This window comes from Anomalospiza imberbis, chromosome 4 (assembly GCF_031753505.1).
Source record: "Anomalospiza imberbis isolate Cuckoo-Finch-1a 21T00152 chromosome 4, ASM3175350v1, whole genome shotgun sequence".
In the NCBI taxonomy this organism is placed as follows: Eukaryota; Metazoa; Chordata; class Aves; order Passeriformes; family Viduidae; genus Anomalospiza; species Anomalospiza imberbis.
The window spans coordinates 2,013,888-2,036,541 of record NC_089684.1 but is presented as its reverse complement, the minus strand read 5'-3'; the positions used below and the strand labels follow the sequence as shown (position 1 = coordinate 2,036,541).

Sequence of the window (22,654 nt, the reverse complement as noted above, 5' to 3'; positions counted from 1 at the left end):
CCAAATTGAGATATCTTTTTTCATTTTGCTTGAATTGTTTATCTTCAGTTAATGCTGTTTTATCAAAGTTGATAGCTTCCAATAATAACTACTAAAATGAGAAGCTTTTTCTGAAAGGACAGTTTCTATGAGTTGTATCCTCCACAGCAAAACCTGGGCTTTGAGGATTCCGTATACAGAAACAATTTTACACTCTACTACCATCAAATACCTGTGTGCAGTTGTCACTGACAACTTCCAAACATTGAGTCACTGTCAGCTTAATTAGGTATACCATACTGGATATCAAGATTTTTTAAAAGATTCTGCATGCTGTGAGAGAATTGGTGGCTGGTAAATAGATCTGAATTAGTTTTAAAATCAAGGGAAAATCTGCATGTGAGCACACAAGTCATCTGTTTTATTTTTCCTGTAGTTATGTACTCAGAAACAGCAATTTCCAGGGCTGAGCATATCTTTCCAGGCAGGATACAGACACTGAGTAGAAGAATATCATTATAAAATCAGGAGACCAGCTGATGAGTTTGGAATTGAGGCACTCTGGAAAATACTGTGAAGAATGTCTATTGACTATAGCAGATTCACCTTATGCCTATGAGAGGCAGAGAAAAAGGGGATATAAAGGTGAGATACACATACTCTGTAAAAGTACTTTGACAGACAGGTTTCCTGAATTCCAAAATAAGATTAATATAATGAAAAATAATCAATTTCAGGGTTAGGTTTGGAAACCAGGGAGGATAAATTAAATTTTTACTTTCCCTTCCTTGGAGGAAGTGGATTTAATTAGGCTGTCCAGTGCCTTTACAAAGCCCTCAGTGTATATTATATGTTATTTCTCTCTCTACTTTCAAAGAAATAATGGCACAGCTGCCATTTTGAATAATTTTTGCTTTTCACATCTTCAGCTATGTTCCAGAAATACTTGCTCAGTTTGCTCTCAGTACTTATTTACAGGTGCAAAAAAATGAGGTTCTGAATGATTCTGCTAATGGTTCATTTCCACTAAAAAGCAGAGTCAGCTCAGTAGTCATTTTCTGTAGACTCTCAATGATAAAGTATTTGTCTTTCTCAATGGGAGAAAATAATTTTCAGCTCTTTGGGTACAAAGTATAGGGAAAATAATGTCAAAAATATTTTTTAGTCATGTCTACACCAGGAATGAATACAGGCTCCCTACTATTCAGTCAGGAGGCTGGTGGCCAGAAGTCATTGTCCATACTGCCTCATACGGTTTCACAGCTCATGGCTATAATGGACACCAGCAACTTTTTTTTAAATAGAAACACCATATTGGAACCTTAAATCTAAAAGTAAACAGCAATACAATCTGGTTAGTTTATACTGTTTTCAAAAAGACCTCCTGTAGCTAAAAGATGTTTTTTACTAGAGTTGGCTAGAAAATGAAATGTCTTCTATTTGGGGGAAGGGGGGACATATTTGTGGAAAAAACATTTCCCTAATTCTGGACCAAAAATAATAGCCACAGTTTTCTGGGTTGTCATGTCCCATGGGATAACCTTTTCTCATTTAATGTCTTTTCAAGATGCTTCCAGTTCAACCAGGGAGTGAAAGGAGGTGCAAGAAATCTATAAATTATGTTATCTTTTCTATTTTCTGGGAATAGAGAGCCAAAATTATTTGGGGGAGGATTGGCAGACCGATGAATTTTCCACATAAACCTCCTATAGAAAAAAAGACTTTAAACCTTTACACTTTAGATTACTTTTATTACAAAGAAATAAGAAATTTATATTATGGAATCAAGACAATATCTATAATAACCTTCACACTACTAAATACTAAAGACCAGCAGACTCACAGATCTGAATTGCTAGATGGGTCTAATTTTCTTCTTAAAAAGTCTATGCTAGAAACTATTTTTTGGCTTAAAACCCTTTCACTTTTTAATGGGCATTTATAAATTTGAAGGCTGTTGTCACTTTGGAATGGTACCATGGTGAAGGGGATGGATGTTTATAGCTGCTAAAATTACTTTAATGCCAATTATTATTAAACTGCCACTAACAAAATTACAGTAAAGTGGTACCATTGTGCCATAAATACTTGAGAAAATAATATTTCATGGTTTTATTGACTATTCAAAATAGGACAGAAACATAAAGTCGGATATATTTAAATGTTGTGTTTAATTGGTTTTGATTTGATAATTAAATTGGGTGTAAACTATATAGATCTTTAGTGAGCCTGGATAACTGTGGATCAGTTTGAATCTAGTCATTTCCCCTTTCTCATCCTTGAGGAAGAGCTTCAGATAATCTGAGGTTCAGCACTGGAAATGAAACAAATACAAATGCAACCAAGCTAAAACCACTGTAATCATATGTTGGCTACAATTAAAAGATCTTCATTGTGTGATGTTGAGCACTGGTAATGCAGCTGCTTTTTGAGGAAGAGAAAATAACTCCATGATATATTATGTTTTCAAGCTATAAATTAAGGCATATTGACAAAGTTTGGGCTCATATCTTAGGAACCAATAATATTTTCACAAAACAAGCAAGACTTTTGAAGTCTCTGAATGAATAACTTACCAACTTGACTTTACATTTTGTGGTGTCTAAGGTGTTGAGATCTTATAACGCTGCTGGACAGTATCAGTTTCTGTAACATGTTAATACCTTCCAAAGGAAGGATGTTTACAACCTTAAGTGTGTTAGGCATTTCCAGTAACAGTAAACTGTAATAAGGATATATGACATATGTCAGAATTTGTGAAGAAGAAAAGGAAATAATTTATAAAGGGATAATGAAACTGATCCCTGAAGGAAAGAAGAAATTCTTATCAAGTCAGAAAAATTATTTCAGGTACATGTCTTGATTAATTTCTTGTGTGGTATTTCTTATATTGGAAATAACAAATCTTTTGCAGTATGATTTATATTTGTTATATATTATAGTTTCTATTTGCCCATATGGACAAGCAAAAAAAATATTCTTTGGCCTGTTTTAATATTTCTGTTTTCTACTTCTACTTTGCACTTCTGCAAATTCCTGCTGTATGAGGCACAATGAATAAATGTTCTCCTTCTTCATGATACTGTTGATTTTTATATGGCTCTAAATTCTCTCTTGCCCAGACAGGAAACATTCATGTATTTCATGGCTCTTCAGACAGAAGCTACACCATACATTTAATCCTTTCTCTTGTTTTTTGCTGTATGTTTTCCTACTCTATTTCTGTTTCTGAGATGAAATTACCATCATTACAGGTAGTTTTCAGTTCATTGCATAATAAGAATTTAGAAAAAATCTTTTTTTATTATGCCACTGTATGCTCAGCCTCTCTTTTGCCTATTGTGCTATGTATCTTCTAATTTTCACTGAGCTTGAAATTTAGTTGCAGATTAACAGCCTCAGTGACTTAGTTTTGGGCTTGTTTTCTGGATTGGTAGACTATATAATAGAGACTTTTAATATGCATTTATAATTAGAAGGGTTTTTTTAATTACTGCATGCCATTTGATTTAGTACAGAGAGTTTCGTATGCAGTTTTATCTGCTAGTTCTCCATTTTAATTTGGTGAATTTTAGCAAATTTCATAATTTTACTTCTTTTCTTGTTCTGAATAATCTACAAAACACTGTTTTTAATATCTGCCTTCACAAAACTATTAATAATCTCCCTCTTTATATTAAAAAAAAGAATCAGTCACATATTCTCACTTCTGGTTTTCTATTTAGTTTTTTTTGTTGTTGATTTTTATTTTTGTTATTTATTAGATTCTTTAGCCAATTAGCTGCATATGGAAATCAGATTTGCAAGTATTTAGTTCACAACCAAGTGGTCTTTTTTTAATTTGATTTTAAACCAGCTTTTGTTTAATCCAATCATTTCCCACAGCACCCCAAGGCTAAGTGTGCAGAGAAATTCCCGTTTCTCCCATCTTCTTACTCTGTGGAGATTCCACTCATGAGGCCTAGTAAGGAGATGGGAATTTGAGGACCAGAAATCCCTCTGCTTTGTCTTCCCTTTAATGATCAGAGAGGAAGACTGGTAAAAGTGTCTTATCCTAGAAAGGCTGTACTTCCCAGCCCTACTCCAGTCCTCGCTCAGGATCCCTTCTGGCTCTGAGGCTCTCTCTCAAGTAAAGCTCATCTCTGGCCTCAAAGGCGTTTGCCATTAGCTTGGAAGAACATCCCTTTTGCAGCTCCCCAGATTTGCCCTCTCTACATGTGTCACCCCTTTCATTCCTTAGTGCAAAGAGGGTTACTTGGACACCTTTCAGAGTCACAAGTTCAGTAATATTTCATTTGAGTATTGTTATGCAATTCTAATGTTGAGTTCCTGATCACTTTATGTTCTTGGAATCTCTCCTAACAGATGCTTTGAGGAGAGTTTGAGGGGTCATTTCCTCAAATTTATCAGGGAAATGTTAGCAGTTGTGTGCTGTTCAATCTATAGCTGGGCAGCAATTTTAAAATCCTGTATGGTAGGGTATTCTGGAAGGAATGTTTGGATGTTGGACTTAGTACTATTTCCCTCTATTTCTGTCCACTGATTCATTGCTGGAAACCAGCAGTAAGATGTCATCAAAGGACAATTGTCCTGTGAAAGGACAATATTGGGATGTGGTTGCATTTATCTGTACAAAAATCAGCAACACCTATATTTAATAGTCTGTGTTCACATTTATAAGTACATCACATGCATACACATGCAAACCTGACCATTAAAACTTATATAAAACATTTAAATTGTTTTATTATTTCATTCTGAAGACATACTTGTCTTATGAATACTATGCTATTTCTGATTTTTAGAATAAAGTTGTAAATATTTTAAAATAATTATAAGTTCAAACCGGTCTTAGAATTTGATTTTACATACTAAAGAAATCAGAAAAAATTGCATCTGGTATTCACTAGATTAATACCCCACAACAAACCATCCTTATATTTCTACTCTACGACAGCAGGGTTTAGCATGGCCTAAAACCCTGCACTGCAAATGCTGCTTTTACAGAAACTGCAGACAAGGTAAGCCTCCCCTTCAGTGAAATCTAAAAGGTGGTCTATGTCCAGGAAATAAGAAAATGAAGGATTGCATTTTAAAAGCAGGAGATCTTTTAAAATAAATATCTGAGTGAAGACCTAGAGGCTTATGTTTTATCTCAAATTATTTGTAAACAACATTCTGTGTCAGAGATTGGTATGGAGTTACTGAAAGCCAGACCAGGAGATGTGAGATGAGTTTATAGGAAACAGACCCTGTTCACTTAGATTTCCCTAAAAAATTTGCTGACTGGGGTCACAGACCAATGAAGATAAAATAATGACAACAAAATAAATATTTCTGCTTGATCTCCATTTCTCACATACTCCTGCTATGTAAAAAATGTAATGAAACAGTCTTTCATCTTTGTTTATGTTCATAAGCTAATGCTTTGCCTTTTTTTTTTTCAAGAAAAGATTTGCATCCCATGTAAAACATTATCAAAAATTAAATTCTACTGGCATGATGGTGGGGCTGTATGGCCTGGGTTTCCCTCTCAGAAACTGTCCTGCCACAGACTTTGTAATCTGTGCTCTCTGCAACTTCATTCCTTCTAAAGCTTTTCTGTTTATTGCCAGGTGATGGGCAAATATGGTGCAACGAATTGTCAGAATGGAGGAACTGGTGGAGCCAGCAGGGATGTCACACCTGGGTCAGTGGCAGTGCTTGCTTTGGCCATACAGGGATGCCACGTTTGTCCTGCACAGCAGTGTCTTACTTAAGCCTGCCTTTGCCATAGTCCTTCTCTCCCAATGGCTTGGGGTTCACTGCCTGAGCATGTGTGCAGGCTGCTATTGCTGCATGGCCCCAAGTTTCTCTCCTTATCTCTTTCTTCCACTCTGGGAAAAACAGGGATCCACTCCCATGTCCTGGAAGTTTGAGGGGCAAGATGTAGGACCAGAGAGCCTTGGTTGTGTGCTTCTGCCCTCACATTCTTGTAACTGGGATGTTTATGTGTCCTGTCCTAAGCCCCAGAAGGGAAGCTGCTCTGACAGGTCTGCGCAGCCACAGTTCCAGATATTCAAGTAGGTGTGCTTCCTTACATTTCCATTCTCCCTCTAGCTCCAAGACGCAGTTCTTCCTGACGCAACTTTCACAGGTGTCAGTATTGGGTTTGTGTAAAGATAGTTCTTGTAAAGTGTCATTTTTCCTTGAGGAGGGGAGCAAGAGAAGGTAAAACGTATCTTGAAAAACGTGTAGCACAGCCAAATCTGAATGGAATTTCATGAGATAAAAGAAAATTCTCTGTCTGAATTTTGAAAGCCTGCTGCAAGCAGTTTAACATGAGTTTTTCTGAAAAAAAAATCACAGGAATCCTAATTGAAGGAAAATGTTAGGCAGTCTAATTATGAGATCCTACCAGTTCATCATCATTTTGTGCTTTATCAGTTGTAAAGTCACTCAGTTCTGTGAGACTAGACACAAAGTTTCCAAAAATAAACTAACCTAATGGTTTGCCCTACTTTTCATTAACATCATATTTTGCAGTGAAAGGAGATAGGCAGTAAATTATTACAGAATCCATCTAAATTAACATCTAGTTTTGTAAACAATGTGAAGCATCATAGAGGGTTCTTGAATGGGCTTCTGCTGTAGTATGATGACCCGCCTCTCAGTTTCACTTCCTATAGGTCAAGAACGACCTATTGGGTCAGTGTTGCCGATATTCCTTAATTCAAACCCAAGATCAAGAAATTTTGCCCAGAAGTTTTGTGCTTTGTATTTTTGTTTCAAACTTTTGTTCTTCAGAAAGTTAATAGTACTAAGCAATACCAAACAGTGATGTTGAAAAGTAAAGCAAAATATAAGTCTGAATTATAGCAACAGCTGAGTGGACAGTATGATATCAATAGATGTTTTGATTAGAAGAAAAGGTGTTTTCACTCTGCAAAACATTTCAAGAGACTGGTAATGGTTCATCTGACAGTCTTAAAAGTCTACAGAAATCAGATATAAAGGTTTCTAGTTGCGGCATGGCAAGAATAGAAAGTGAGGGAGAGGGATGCTTCTTCCCTTGGGCAAAAGTACAATTGGACTTGAGAGGGGCATTTCTCAGATGGCAAAATATGGTGTGTGTCAAGAAAAAAAAATGAGTAGCAATAGCAGAAAAGCAGTGATCAAGGCAGGAACGCTTTCTTCTGCAAAGTGGCAATGCACTTTGTTCTCTGGCAGAGAATCCCTTTCAAAGGTCTGGAACAGTGAACCCTCCAAGGCACAGCTTATGTGCTTGCAAGTGAGCGAAGGGAAGTTGTCCTGAGCAAATAGGCAGAAAATAAAGAAATTTTCTTGTCAGCCCTTAAGTGTCAAGCAATTACAGCAGGAAAATAATTTTTAAGCTGAATTGTTTAACACGGTCTTTGAGGAGTGCAGAGGGAGCAGAAGAAAAGTAAGCTGTCACCAAGCTCTGAACTCTTTCATGCATCATGGGAGTGAGGGGATATCAGGAACTGTTGGTGAAGCTGCCTGGGGAGCTGATATATGTACTGTAGATATTCATATTAAGTGCTAACATACACTCATTTGTTAGAGAACAATACAAGTGCCCATGTCGTGTATTTCTTTGTCTTGCATTTCAAGCAAAGTATTTGATATTTCTCTGTTTAATCATTTTTCTGCAGTCTATGAGGCAGCCAAAACTAGTGATAATGCAAGCAAAACAGAAAGGTGCCTAAAGTAAAATTTGGTTTTCATTCCCCATAAAATCTAACTCACTACATCCAAAAACTGGAAAACAGTAACAGATCTGTTCTTCCATTTCTGTAAGTCCGTGTAGCAGCAGCAAGGTTAACACTTGTACATTAAATCTCTGAGACCGTGCCTTCTGTGCATTAATTAGGTAGGTGGATGCATGTATGTCACTAGGAAGTTGCATTTTTTAGCTTTTTACCCTTAACTACTACTATCTTTATTGATTGTTGTCAGAATTGCCCCTACATGGCTGTAACAACCTTGTTTAATTTTCTCTAAAGTAGATGAGGGTAGTGTTCCAGTAGGCAAAGAAAGGGAAGCTGCAAATGAGTTGCACCCACGTGCAACTCCAAACATTGCTCATGGAGGACGTAGAAATTATTGAGCCCTTTCTAGTAAACATGCCTCTTTTCAAAGATCAAAACAAAACACTGTGGTGGCTCTAAAATTATTTCAATTGAAGAGCTTTAGTGTCCATCAGGAAAAGGTGCAGCAGAAGTTAAAACTATTATCACTGTTGATTTTTCACTCTGGTTTTTTTGCACCATATTCACTTTGAAATAAAGATTAAACCAGAATAAGAGTGTACTACAATTTATACAATAATTTGAATTTGGATTTTAAGATTTAGGGTTCATCTCATATTTGATCAGGAAAGAAGAGTGAATTATAAAATTGTATCAACTTTTTATTACTAAAATTTGCCTCTGAAAACAGATAATTTTTTTGGCCTGGCTCTGTGTGTTATTTTCCATCTTGCTCAGCATCCCACACACTAATGACTTTTGCATGGAATTTCATATATTCTATGAATATATGTTATTTTTAAGCAGAGTCTCCACCGAGGTGGAAAATGTGAATGTGAAATGAAGCTTGCCATTCCTAAAAGAAGGTTAAAGATCTAGGACTGAGTACAAGCCTATCCTGAAAGTCAGTTTGTCAAGGCATAATTTATGGAGGTTCAGTTGCCCAGGCATAATTCTGCATTTCTTTCAAGATAAATACTTTTATACTTTCAGACATGTGATTTGTCAAGGCAGCTTTGTGGCCTGGTGGGCAATCAGAATTTGCCTTAGTGGACTGAAATGACCCAGAACAAACTCACTACTTAATCTTCTTTATTGCTGAAATCAATAACCAGATCCATGCTAAGTGCTGACAGTTCTTGTGTGGGGAGTGAAAAGTAGAAGTGTCTGCTCCTTGAACTTCTAACATTTTATGAACCAGAAGTTTTGTTTTCTTCTTTGACAATGAACTTGTTAATTTTTATTTTTAATTTGTAAATTAATATGAGATATTTTCTTTGTGCGAGTATACACACGCAATGACACGAGATTAAAGTATCTCGAATGCCATCATACAGAATGCCTAATGCAGCAGTCAGTGAAAATTCCCCACATAGAAACCCAAGCAGGGACAGTGGCCTCTGGCAGAGCCAGGCAGTCCAGGTGAGTAGCAAAGCTACAGCCAACCATGCTGGCTCACAATCTACCCTTCTGGAGAGCCCTGTTCTAAATAACAGTTTTCTCCATGCCTTACACTAGCAAATCATGAATATATTCAGCAAGGGGTGTGTGTGGCAGGGTTCAGGTTTTTTAATGCATTTGAATGAGGAAATAAACCAAAGACTTAAAGTGGTTTTCCAAGTGTTGTATTTTAGAGGGTAGGACTACATGACCTTTAAAGGCCCCTTCAAACCCAAGCTTATCTATGATTTTATTTTTTTTTTTAATTACTACAAAGCAACTGATTTACCCTCCAGTTTCATGTAATGCTTCTAATTACAACTTGGCCTGAAGAGAATTAATAGTAACAATAAAAAAAAGAGCCACTGAATGGGTCAGAGATACTCAGAAGATAAGTAGTTTATACATTTGGTAAATTTGGAAAAACCCTCAATTGTTCTCTACCTCTTTGGGAAACAGCTAGAATTCTGCACTCCACAGGTATCTGTGGATGTGGAAGAAATAAAGTTACAAAGCAACTATAAGTTATAATGTAATTTATATCCATTGAAATTATTATCTTATGAGAGAAACAGTTAAGAGGAGCTTGTTGTAAAATTTTGGCTCTGGAGCTACTTGCTTGTCCATGTGCCTGTTTATACCATTTTTGTTTACTTGATATTGGAAAGTAATCAGAAAAAAATGTTATACTGAATTATGAGTGCCGTCAAGTTTTGTATGAAAAGTATTAAAACTTTAAACAAAACAGTCTTTTAATTCCTGTCCTTCTGGTCCCAGTCTTATCTTGTTTTACACTTTTGTTTAAATTGTTCCTTCCCTTTTTTTTTTTTTTTTTTTTTTTTTTAATTTGGAGTTGATTCAATAACACAGTCATTTTTTTATTTCTTACAGATGTTAAAATGATGAAACCTTCTCTCCCTCAGGAGCAGTGCACAGCAGCCATGACATCTCCTCTGGTCCTCTGTGGAAGGTACATTGCAGTCTGCTGCTGAACTGTTATGACATGTCTCTAGCAATCAGAAAGAAAAGCTGGGAAGAGCATGTGACCCAGTGGATGGGATTGGCTTTGGAGCCTGTGGAGTATAATACAGCATGTCGTCACGGACTTGTAGCTGATAACTTGCAGACAAGTATGGAGAAAGATGAGGCTTTGAGCATGGACCGGAAAGAAAAATGTGCTTCATTTCCAGAGTGCTGCTATAGTGGAGAGGTGACTGGCTTCCCTGAAAAGCAGCTGGGAAATGTTTCAAAGGAGGTGGATGAAAATGATAACCACGAGGACGAGGAATATTTTCTGGAGGCGAGCACAGAAACTCTAGTCCATGTGTCTGATGACAATGATGACTATTGTGCACTCAGCCTGGATAGTGTTAATTACCACATCACTGCTGTAGGAAGTGAACCCAAAGATGAAGGGCACAGCTTAAATGGAGCAGGCTCCTTAACACAGATGGTACCAATAACAGAGGGAAACAAGGCAGCTGAATCATCTGGAATCAGTGGAGATATAAGTGAGGAACCTGGCTGTGATGCAGTTCCTAAAGAGGAGAGGAAGGAAGATGTTTGTGGCAGCATTGGTCAAAGCCTGGAGCTTTGTAATTATGAAGTCTTAAATGAAGTAGTAGATGTAGAGAAGGAAAATTGTATCAATTCTCCAAATGTGAAAGAAGTTATCATGTCTGGGAAGCAGCTGCTTCATACTGCTGTAATTGCACAACAGCGCCGGAAATCTGATGCTTTCAAAGATGGGCTTGGAAAGTCTGAGTGCAATGTGGTAGAGAGTGGGATTTCTTCTGAATCATACACCAGTAGTGATGGACAGCTCTGCTCAGCAGTGCAACCCAGCAACGGCCTTATGCAATCTCCTCCTTGCTCTTGCATCCCGGCAGTGGAAAATGGTCTGGATAAAAGTGGTTTCACAGAACCTCAAGTGGCCCCTGAAAACAAATGCCTTTCAAATGTCAGTTCAGCAGAAGACATTCAGTGTTTACATGTAAGGAATCATTTGACCACACACGAATATTCAGACAATCAAGTGAAACTGCGCAAAAGAAAGGTAGGATAGATTGCAGAGTGTTTTTCAAATATTTTCGCCCAATTTCTGATGATGGTGATACTGTGCCTAATTAACTGGAGAGAAAAAGTGATTGTTTCATTAATTTATCAGGTTCAAACAGTTTCAAGACAAATATATCTATACAACAACTGAATTTTAGGAGCTTTTTTTAAGATCTGAAAATGGCTGAGCTATGAATTTGGATGGTACCTTATATTTACTTTATATATATTATTTTATATATTTCATATATGCTGTTCAAGGATAAATGAGTATATGTCTTCTTTTTTTGGTTTTCTACTGCTATCATTATTTAATTCCTCTTAGGAAAATTTATTGTGTCCAAGGGTTTGGAAGCCTTATTGAAAAAGAGAGTACAAGGGAAAAGTGCAACAATATTTTAAAAGAGAAAAAAGTGTGGAAATATTTTGCAGTAGTTCTTTGGTTTTTAGCTCAGCACCATGAGCATATGTTCTTGCAAAAACAAGTAATGCTGGCTCTGAAACCATATTTTGTAATTTTAAAGCAACCAAAGAGTTTCACTGTCTTCACAAGTAAGGAAGAGTATCATTACAAAATATTAATGGAGAGATTCCTTGGCAATAAAACTCCCATTGGCTTTAATGGACTGAGATATGCTGATTGTGGCACTATGGAATTTATCTTAAAGTCTGGCTTTCCCAGTAATGCTGCTTATTCTAGCTAATAACCAATTTGTAATTGTTTACTTCTCTCTGCCTTTTTTTATTTGACATCATCCAGCTTCTTTTGTCTGGGTGGGTTTTTTTTGGTTTTTTTTACATCTGGTTTCTTTTAGTATTGTGTGTTTCATCTGTCAGCTGCAGTGCCTCAGTAGCTGTTTCACTGAAGCACAAATTCACATATCTGAAGTACTGTATGCCCACATAGCATCCTGAGCTGCTGGCTATTGCTTCCCTGTGTAGACTCTTTGGTAACAGTAACACTAGGTTAACATGGTGAGAAAATGTAAGCAAGTTTTGCCAAAGGTTTCAGAAGCCCTCAAAGCCAGTCTTCCTTTGATAATTTATGCAATCACAGGTAATGCAGTAATTGTTCAAATATCTCACAGTAAGAATATCTCAGAGTCACAAATAAGAAAAGAAAATATGACTACCAGTTCTAGAAATGCTAATGAAAATGGTTTAAGTTTAAAAAAAGAAAATAAACCAAATTGACATTGTAGTTGAGAACTAATTGACTATTATAATAATTTCTCAGCTGTTTTACTTTGGCATCAAATTTTCTTTTTAAGTATAGTTACTTAATGTAACTATACACTGATGTGTACATTTCATATCATTAGCAAGATGCAGCATGCTATAGTTTTTAATAGCTCTGATTTGATGCTAGTTTCCATGTATCTCCTTGGATCTTCTTTTGAGGTCCCATACACATCTTTTAAAAGTACACTCATGAGAATAATATTTGAGAATGCATGTATGATTTGTGTTTGTGCCATTAAATATTTTAAAGGACGGACAATAAAAATTCCACAGAGACAATAGTGAGAAAAATTAAGAAAGAAGATGAGTATAAAAAGGAGCAAAACAAGCAGCTTCTTCAAGGAAGTTTGAGCATTACATGGCTGCAACAACTGCAGAATTGTGTGTAATGTAAAAGGGGATGGAGTCTGTAAATCCCAAGGAGACCTCATTCTAGTTTGGTTAAAGAAATCTTTGCCAACCACTGTAACATGAATGGCAAAAGAGAAAAGATATGATCTGTTATTGTTTGTGGTGTTATTTATCTCTAAGTTCACAGGACACTTCTACAAGCAACATTCCTTCATAAGGGATTTTCTCACTTATATCTAACCATGCACTATTTTACAAAAGCCTGTCTGTGTTGGTAATAGTGTGCAATGAAAAATGTGCCTATGTTTACAAACTTCCCCTGAAAGCCACTTTTGTAATTTTAAGAAAACATTAGAAAAACTGCAGACTTGAAACTGAATCCATCCATAAAAGCCAAGTATTTGCTTTGCAGTGACAGGAAGACTTAAGAGATTGGGAATGGTATATAAAACCTTTTCTCTCAAGGTCAGCAGTTCAAACAGTGCAGTTAAGGCCTAAAAAACACCACTGTCTGATTAATGCTCAGTGTCAATTATAGTTGCACATAATCATGTGCCCATAAAGGTCAGAATATGGGAAAGGCAGATGGAAATGTATTGCTAAAGGGATTTGGGCACCCAAATCTTCAGGTAGCACCTTGGGTGATCATAGGAAAGTGCTGATCTTCAGGCATTTTCATGACAGTTAAAACTTAGGACCTTTGAGTAGACTTCTGCTCTTGCTGGTACTGAATTCTTTTTCAAATCTGTTCCTCGTTAACATATTTTAAACTGTTTTTAATTGTGGCAATAGAGCATGACCTTCCCTCTTATCTTCAGATCGGCTGTCTTCAAACCAGAGCTGAGGTGAGAGACAGTGTGGATCTGATATGCTTGCTCTGCAGACGGATGCAGGTTTGAGGGCTTGAGGGCTTAAAGGCTTAAAGTTTAGCATCTTTGACCAGCACTAACTCCATTGCAGTAAATTGCTTTAGTCATGATGGATGTACTGACACTGAAGATGCTTTTTGCAAACACATCCAGCTGTTACAGCATTCTTTGCTCCCTCAAGTCAACAGGGTTCAAATGTTCAAAGCACAGCACCGTCTTTGCCTTCGCTTTCTCAGAAAGAATTCCTAAGGCTCGGAAATAGGAAGGACCTGAATTTAATTGTGAGAAGTTAATGATATTAGGTCTAATTGAAAGATACAAAATAATCAAGCTTTCCTGTTGTTCCTGATTTGATAATCAATTCAGTTCCTCCACAACATGAAATTTATCATTATTAATGGTTCCCAGTAGCAGAAACATAAATGGATTAACTATAAGTGGATAAACCAGCTAGACCCTTCTGTATGCTTTCTTGGGTTAAATAAATTCAGATTTAAAAATAGTCACTTCACAGAATTGGACATTAAATAATATTTGGAACTGAAGAGCAAACTGTAGTGCTTGGGGTATCAAAGCAGGTCACATGTATGTTCATATGTAAAAATCAACAAAACTTTTAGTGAACAGTATTATATAAAATTAGAAGACCCCAAGTGTTAAAAGAATACCAACGAAAGGAGACTATTTAATTATTATGGACTTATTTGTACATGTAAGAAAATGGCCATTATCTCATATAGAATCGGTCAAATTTTTGTATGTGCTCCATTTTATGTTTTCTCCAAGCTGCTCATCTCATCAAACTTAGGCAAAGACAAAAAGCTTAGGAAAATCCCTGCTGTGGCATATTGAGAAGATTCACAAATGCAGCAAAACTCTAAAAAATTAATTTCAGTTCTTTTTCGACACAAAAAAGAACTACTTTATTCAGCACCAGCATAAAAAGGTGGGTTGAGGCATATAGTTTCCCAGTAAGTTCTCCACATTTGCTTCCCAAGCACAATTACCCAGCTGTGCTGTTGCAGCCAGCGATATTCAGCATTTCATAAATGAAATTTTTAAAATAAGGCTCAGACAGCTCTTTTAAATGATGAATCAGTAAAGGAGTAGAAAATCAACATTGTAAAGTGTGGCTCTAAATAGTTTGAATAAAAATCCACAAGTTTTAAAAAAAGGTGAAGCAGTAGCAAAATGTTAATAATACTTAAAAAACAAAATTTGGCTTGTTCTGTATATTTCATTGTTCTTCCACCACCCCACCCCCCCTTAGATTTTATTCCTAAAGATCATTCAACATAAATAGGAAGAAAACAGCTGCAGAAACCACAGTGACTGTTCATTTCTCTCCTGTAGGACAATGTAGTTCCTCATGGCAGTCTGCTTAGAAGTTTTCCAGTTTCAAATAGATAATGTTATCTCAAAGTCATTCTTGCAAGGCCAGAGAATATGAGAGTCAGGGCTATTCCTAATGCTCATTATTATTGCTGCTATTTTAACCCAGATTTCTAGATCAAATACTGTGTGATTTGCAAAGGATGCTTAAGGACACAGCCAATGTCAGCATAACGACAGCTGCCAGTGTCAATAAGATGAAAATTAATTAAAGAGTAAGATTAACAGGAGACTGCCAGAAAATGTCAGAAGAGACCTGGTAGAAGGTTACCTGGAATGATGCATGTCTTTGGAACAGTGCCTTTTCCCCACAGGAAAGCTGTGAGTTTTTAAAACATGGTTTTACATTTCCTGTACTGTTGCAATAAATTTTATTTCTTTATTTCAACAATTATAATTCCACTAATGCCCTATCATCAGTATGACTTTCCAAAATCTTAATCTCACTTTACCTCAATTCTGTCTTTTTTGAATTGTGATAATTTAATGATTCATTCCTTTTTACCTTTTTTTTAATTGAGTTTTAAAGATTCTTACACTGGTTTTGTTATTTCTATTTTATAGAAGGTGGTTTCATAGGGATCCAGCCTGTACTATTGCTACATAAGTAGTAGCATGTAGGCTTGTTAGGGTTGCACAGCAACAATAACTCAGACAGATCAACATAGAAAAAAAGCATGGAAGATAAAATCAATAATAAAAATAATAGCAATGTTCATGAATATTAATTAAGAATGGAAATATGCATTTTGGTGTATTCTGACTTTGCAACAGGGAATTAAATTTACCTTTATCTGAGACTCAGTCTGCAAACATATGTCAGTCAGAGGAAGATGACAGCTTTAAAAGTTGGTGATTTTCCAAGTCAATTATCTTTAATTATTCCTTTGCAAAATATGATAAATAAAGGCAGTCACTTCTCACAGTTTGTTTTCCCATTGAGTATTTTAAAAGATAGTCATCTTGCAAATATTCTAGTGAAGGAATCCAACAACCAGGGAAGAAAACTGTCTAAAATCATAATGAACATTAGATATTCTGAAAGTGTGGACAGTCATGAATGTTTTTTGGATGGTTGTTAGAAGACCAAGGTTTCTGAGCTTCATTACAGTCATGGAAGATCAACTCCCAGCTGCTTAGATCTAGACATTGAAAAAGAATGAATGGATGTCAGTGGAACTGCTGTGTTCTTAGAGTGTGGTTAAGCGCCTTGCTGAACTTGGGTGTTTTAATAGTTTGTAACTGTAGAGACAACAGATGCTAGTTACTATAGAGGCATTACCATAGTAAAATTACCTTCAAATCATATGGTTCTCTAACTATATTTCTTGTACAATTCAGACCTGCACTTATGCCAGAGTAGCTTTAGCTTCACTTTCATATACAGAGATAGATAATATAATCTTGGCATCTAGGACATTATTTTCTTAGTTTTGTAAAAGACAATGGCAAATGCAAATATTGGAAATGTGATAATCTCTTTTAAAAGATGATCTTTCAAAGAGTGGAAATCTATTTTATCAGGTGTGAAATTTGGATTTGTTTTTGTTCCATTTCTGCATCCCTTATAATTTTCAAACTTTAGGGTTTTTTTAAAGATTCTCAAACTTTCTAAAGGTTTTAGAGAAGAGCATGGATCTGTTTATTCAAATTCATACTATGAATGTGAGCACCATCAATAATTGGTGAGCGATCTTAAGCCACAATAGCTTTTGAAAGGTTAACTCCTACCCACAGCTCAGAGCTACAGTCTGTAGTATTAGTACAGTGGGCGATTATTACTGAAATCCACAGTTGCTTCACCACAAGGAATTTGCTGCATTTGCACATTGCTATTAAATGGTCATGGTTTTGAAGGCATTGGGAAGAATCTGGCAAGAGATGCAAGTGAAACAAAACAAATAGTAGGATTTCTTTGAAAAAAAAAAAAAAAAAAAAGAAACCTTCTTGGCTGTCATGAATATTTGTTTCTCTTTTCTGCACTAAAAACTTGCTTTCAAAATTTACCATTTAATAATGAAAATGTGGTTCAAAAATATAAACGGACTGGAACAGTTGGATTTACATTTTTTTAAATTATATGTATTTTCTATGGTAATTAGTAGATAGTGGTCATAAAGCACTCCTATTATTGTGGTTACATGACCATGAATTTTCTCTATTACTTTCACACAAATATATACCATAAATATTATCTCCATCTGGGAAGCTAAAGAATGCTTTCCGACAGACTTCCTTTATGTTTGGACTGAAGTATGATGTATTTCAAACAATGTGAAAAGTATTTAAAACAAGTTCAGAACAGGATGGGATGATTGCCAGGCCAATACACTATAACCTTTATGCAAATTTTACTTTGGCACATTTTTGTGACAGTGTTCAGCAATAAATTTTCAAGGCAGTGTTGTCTAGACTGCAAACCAAGAGACTGTTGCACATCAAATTATGCTCAGAGCTGAGCTACCTAAAATGGTCATGAAAGTATTTGTATTTATAAGCAGTTTGTAGTCACACACTAATGCTTTACCAAAATCATCTGCATGATTCTAGGGACCAGTCTGGAGAGCTTTAGTTTCATGCAGTGTGTACTCAGAGATTTCTAGTTTTGTCCAGCTCTGCAGTACTGATTAGCAGAAAATTTCTAAGGTATTTTTCGTTTTGTTTTTTAAATGAATCTTTAAAAACTCCTTACTGGCCAATTATTTACTGTCTGCACTCTGTAAATAGTCAGTGGTAGGTCATGTTAAATGGGCCAATGACCACTTGCTAAAATGACACCAGATTTTTAATTAACATCAAACTTTTGAGGGAAGCGGTTTTGGAAGGAATGAATAGTACATAAAACCTTTAACAAATGGGAAGTGGAATTAAGACACTTGGACAAAACACCCTGGATTACATGACATCACTGTCCACAACACACTTTTCTGTTGGTTAAATAAAAAAATTTTTAGAAAAGGAATTTTTAGAAAAGGAATTTGCTCTCTTGAGCTGTTCCTCTCTCATTTTCACAAGCATAATGCTCACTTTAAAATAACCTTCAGGTGAAAACAGAGCGATCTAAGAGGCACACTGAGATCCAGCTGCCATCCAAAACCAGTACGTACCGCAGTAATCAGAAAAGACAGTACTAGAGCACTGCTGCCTATATTAAAGAGCCTTTGATGCCACAGCAGTGGCAGAACAGCTTTTTTAAGCACAACTGTTTACTACAGACATGACCTGTGCTAAAAGTAAAAGGTTTTTTGTGTTGCTGTGTCAAAGAAGGAGACAGAGAAGAACAGCCTACCCTGGCCAGCTCTGGGAGCTGAGGCTTTACAGCAATGTAGTTTTTGACACTGCTATCAAGGCGTACTTGACCATGGAGATTTGGTGGTGGGTTAGTCCACAGGCATCTGACCAATTCCCATGCAATAGGGAAAAGCAAGCAAAAAGAACCTCTCTTGTGAGCTGAAGTGCAGCAGGGTGGAAGCCATCTGCAAAGTTCATTGTGGGATTTTTTCTTGGTGTTTTATTTTGGTTGGGGTTTTTTTGGTTTTTTGTGTTTTTTTTTTTTTTTTTTTTTTTAATTCTTTTGCTTCCCACCATAATGGTACCTACGGTTAAAACACCTAAAATGGGTTGCTCATGTTTATTTCCTTTCATTGCTCTCTCTCAAAGGTTTGTAAAGGCAAGGAGGTTTATGCCACAGAAAATACACGTGGTGTATTTAATATGGCTTTACAAAATGAAACAATACTGCTTCTGCTGCCAAAAGCTATTTCAAGCTCCAGAGGATATGGCCAAAAAAGGTTATGAATTCAAATTTAGAGGGGTATTCTTCCTCCTTTGAAAAAAATCTAGGCAGCAATGCATGTGTGAGCATCTCTGTGTGCTGAGGTAAATGTATGGCAAATGTATACTAGATCCTTGCTGCTTTTCATAGCTCTGTCACAGCTGATCTCTTAAGCTTTTACAACAATGGACATAAGAACTTGGTTTATGCACACAACACTAATGAGAAATTGGCTCACTGTAACATGAGGATGTCCTTCAACATTACAGCAATAACTGTCATATCTAAAGTTTTGCACTGTCTTTACACTCTCACCTTACGTAAGACTTAGAATAACAAATGCAATATGTATTTATGTTAAATATGTATTTATGCTTTATCCTTTCCTGTAAGTTGCCTCCTTTCTAAACCTTTTTTTCACACAACACATCCAATTAAACCAAGGTTTCTATTTGAATATCCTGAATATTTTGATAATGTATTATCTAACCAACAAAAGGATCTTTAAGGAACTGATTATATTCTTCCACTATGTGTTTTAATCTCTTGAAAGGTACCCTCAACCTTCTTAAAAAAGATAGTTTGCATACACAATTAATCATTGATATGTGATTCATGTCTGTTTGATGTGAAGGCATGAAAAAATTCACCAATGCTAAAGCTCATGGCTTGTGTTGCATGTAATTTTAGCTTCAAAATATTTTAGAAGCTGACACGTTTATTACACTGAAAATAAAAAAGCATGGCCAGAAGCCAAACTTTGGTAATCTAAATCAAACTACTTTCCTACACCCAGATTCCCTGAAAAACACTTTTCTTCTGATAAATGCCAAACTGTGTTTATCTCACACAGACTTACTAGTGATTCTATGTGCATATTACACCTCAATACATCTACTGAATTTGTTCCATCTAGCATGTTAAACTCACTTCTTTACAAATACTACTGCTTGGCAGATGATGACAAGATGATCAAGTGGTAAACGAACACTGTACTGTTTTGTCTTTTTATAGGAAGCAAAATTGCCAGAGAGTAAATAAGAGAAGAGATAGTCTCTCAAGACCTGTCTTTTTCCACTGTCTTAGAGGTGGGATAAGACTAGAAAATAAAGATGTGAAAATCAATTGATTTTCTATGTAAAGTGAGAATTCAATTTTTAATTACACGAAGAATTCTCAGCTCGTGAAAACAACTCCCAGTGGACCACTCTGTTCCCAGGTCTTTTTCAATATTACTAGTATCAAAGATAATTTGAGAAGTTCTTCTATATTAATAATTTCTATATTAATACCTTGTAGTACCTTGATTCCTATTCTTGTGTGTAAGTCTTTTTCAGGACTCATAATTTATCACATTTCACAAGCATTTTATTAAGCTTTTAGAAACGTGTTTTAATTTTTACTGTAGCTTCTTTTGCAAGATATGTTTTAAATCGATGGCTTGTGCTTTTGCAGACTGAAGCTCAGGAATAGTTATGACAACAGAGAAAAGAGCTTTAATCAGATTCAGAAGAAATACATATATTCCTGAATTTTGCGCTCTTGGGAACAGTAACAGTAGCCTTAGATTAGAATGTCCATAATTTTTTTTTCTCTACTTCATCCATACTCTCTGTCAGACACAAAAAAAAATCCTTTTTCATCCACAATCTTCTAGTCAGCGTGTTAAGAACATTGATTCTTCCCTCTACTCTTGCCTTTTTACAAATGCTTTGTTGTTTGGGTTTTTTTTTTCCCTACTTCATGTACAAACCTGAGTGAAATAGTGAGAATTTTAGCCATTTGGAGCTTATGTGCATATAAGGGAAAGATTACTTGGTGACATGAAAATAATGTGTATTTTATTCCTTGCAAGTGTCATCATTTCACAGGGTTTGATTTCAAAGCAGCAGCCAAGTAGAAGCTCTGTAGTCACATACAGAGACTAGGAAGGGAGTATGAAGTTGGTGAAATGGCTGAGTGACTTCCATGACTCTGCTCCACTTTGGTATGAGGGGAGAGTAGTCCCAAACACTCTCAAATGCTAGTTCTGTAGTAGTAGCAGTGGTTCCTAGACCTCTTGTCCAGCATTCATTCAGCTGCCTAAAATATGTACTCAATCCTAAATATTATGTGGTTTGTTCACAGCTTCTTCAGTGGGTGGAGTCTGTAGCGACTTTGTCCCTGACTCTGGTCTCTCTTTCTCAGTCCTTTCCATTACGTTTAGTGCATGGAGGACAGACTCTCCAGTGTCAACAGCATTGCCTCATGAAGCATAATAATGGCAATTTAAATGTCAGCACTGTTAGTCACTGCTGATTGTCTTAGGGTTTAAATAGAAATGTCTTACTTTTTAGCCACTCTGTTCAGAGGGAATGTTTACCAGCCACAACATATAATTGTGGAGCTTTGATCTTTGCTTTGAAATGTCTTTTGGAGTGTAAAGAAAATTCATCTATGCTGAGAACAACATTAGAAGCTATTTCTGGAGTTAGACCAGGATTCTGAAGGTGAAAGGACACTTCTCCAGCTCTCTCAACAAGTTCTTGGGAAAGTTAAAAATAAGTCTTGCTGAAAAAATATTGGCACTTGTTATTTGAGAAAATTTCTTTATTCCAGGAACTGCCTCATGTAGCAGAAATTTATTTACCATCTGTGTAGACTTGAAAAATTTTCCATCTACCAGATACACAACTGAAATAGCAACAGATTTTCCGTCCCAATGGTTTCCACCGACCTCCGTTTCAAGGGAGTGTCGTAAAAACTTACGATATTTTTGTGCTCTCAGAAGAGGGGTAGCTCAGTTAATAGACCATCTGTGAAACTCTGAGTTCTGACAGTGACCTCTAATAACGTCACCTCACTGTTGCTAAAGCATGTTACTTGGGGGACATGACCTCATAGACCTAATAGCTAAAAATTTATTAGGTTTTTAAATTATAGTTCCATTTTTAATTACTATTACAGTACTGACTTTAAAAAAAAAGTCGTCACTCGAGAAATTTATTTACTTTGAGTACAGATGTACTTCCTTAATTTCACAGCTCTGCAACTGCAAGGGGAGGAAAAAAAAGTTAGAAAAGAATAAAAGGTGCCACCACCAAAAATATCCCCACTGATTCTTGAACTCCAGTCCTTTAAAATATTAAGCAGCCTGTCTGTAAATCTGAATATCACTTCTGAATATTTATATGAATACACCGGCTGGAAAACAATGCAAGCAATTCCTGGGAGACAGAAAAAGAGAAGAGTTCAGGAATAGATGTCAGAGTACACAAGCTTAACTTCTGTTTGTTGTTTCTGCATTGATTTCTTTCTTTCATGAATTTGGTGGGGACATTTCACTTTTGCTTGTAATGCACATCAAGAATCCTCAGGAACTATGGGGGCTGATTCTTAGTTGATGCTTAGATGGATTTTTTTATCCCATCTATCAAAATAATATTTGTGTGATTAGAAAGCTTGGTGTTCAAGGCAGTTGTCAAAAGTTCCCTTTTAATTCAGAGATCTGATTTGCTGAAAAAATTAAAAAACCCTATCTACCATTCTAATTATAACTGAAGGGCTTTTCTGCCTTATCTATTTCTACTTTTTTTACCTGCCACTCTGTTTAGGGTGTTTGACTGAAGATGCTTAATCCTAAACTGGCCTATCAAAGATGCTTTTGCTTTCATAATTCTGAGTCTCCGAACTAGCAAAATTGTACTATATGTGATTTTTTTTTTTACTAAAATTGTTACTGAATCTTTTAATCTGGTAATTCAAATCTGTATTTTAAACTTATTCTATCTAATTCTATCTATTTTGGATATCTGTAT

At 36.0% G+C, this 22,654-nt stretch overlaps 1 protein-coding gene across 5 annotated transcripts in view; it reads left to right on the top strand.

The window, feature by feature from the left end:
• DLC1 (DLC1 Rho GTPase activating protein) overlaps positions 1-22,654 on the top strand; it is a 215,074-nt gene that overhangs the window by 5,712 nt on the left and 186,708 nt on the right. For 4 of the 5 annotated variants that reach the window (XM_068186801.1, XM_068186800.1, XM_068186802.1 and 1 more), the window contains exon 2: positions 10,062-11,226. In XM_068186801.1, the coding sequence (XP_068042902.1) occupies positions 10,174-11,226 (1,053 nt within the window). In that variant the 5' untranslated portion in view covers positions 10,062-10,173. Of the gene's footprint in view, positions 1-9,128; positions 9,153-10,061; positions 11,227-22,654 lie in introns of those variants that run through there. The other variant, XM_068186799.1, reaches the window with a different exon arrangement.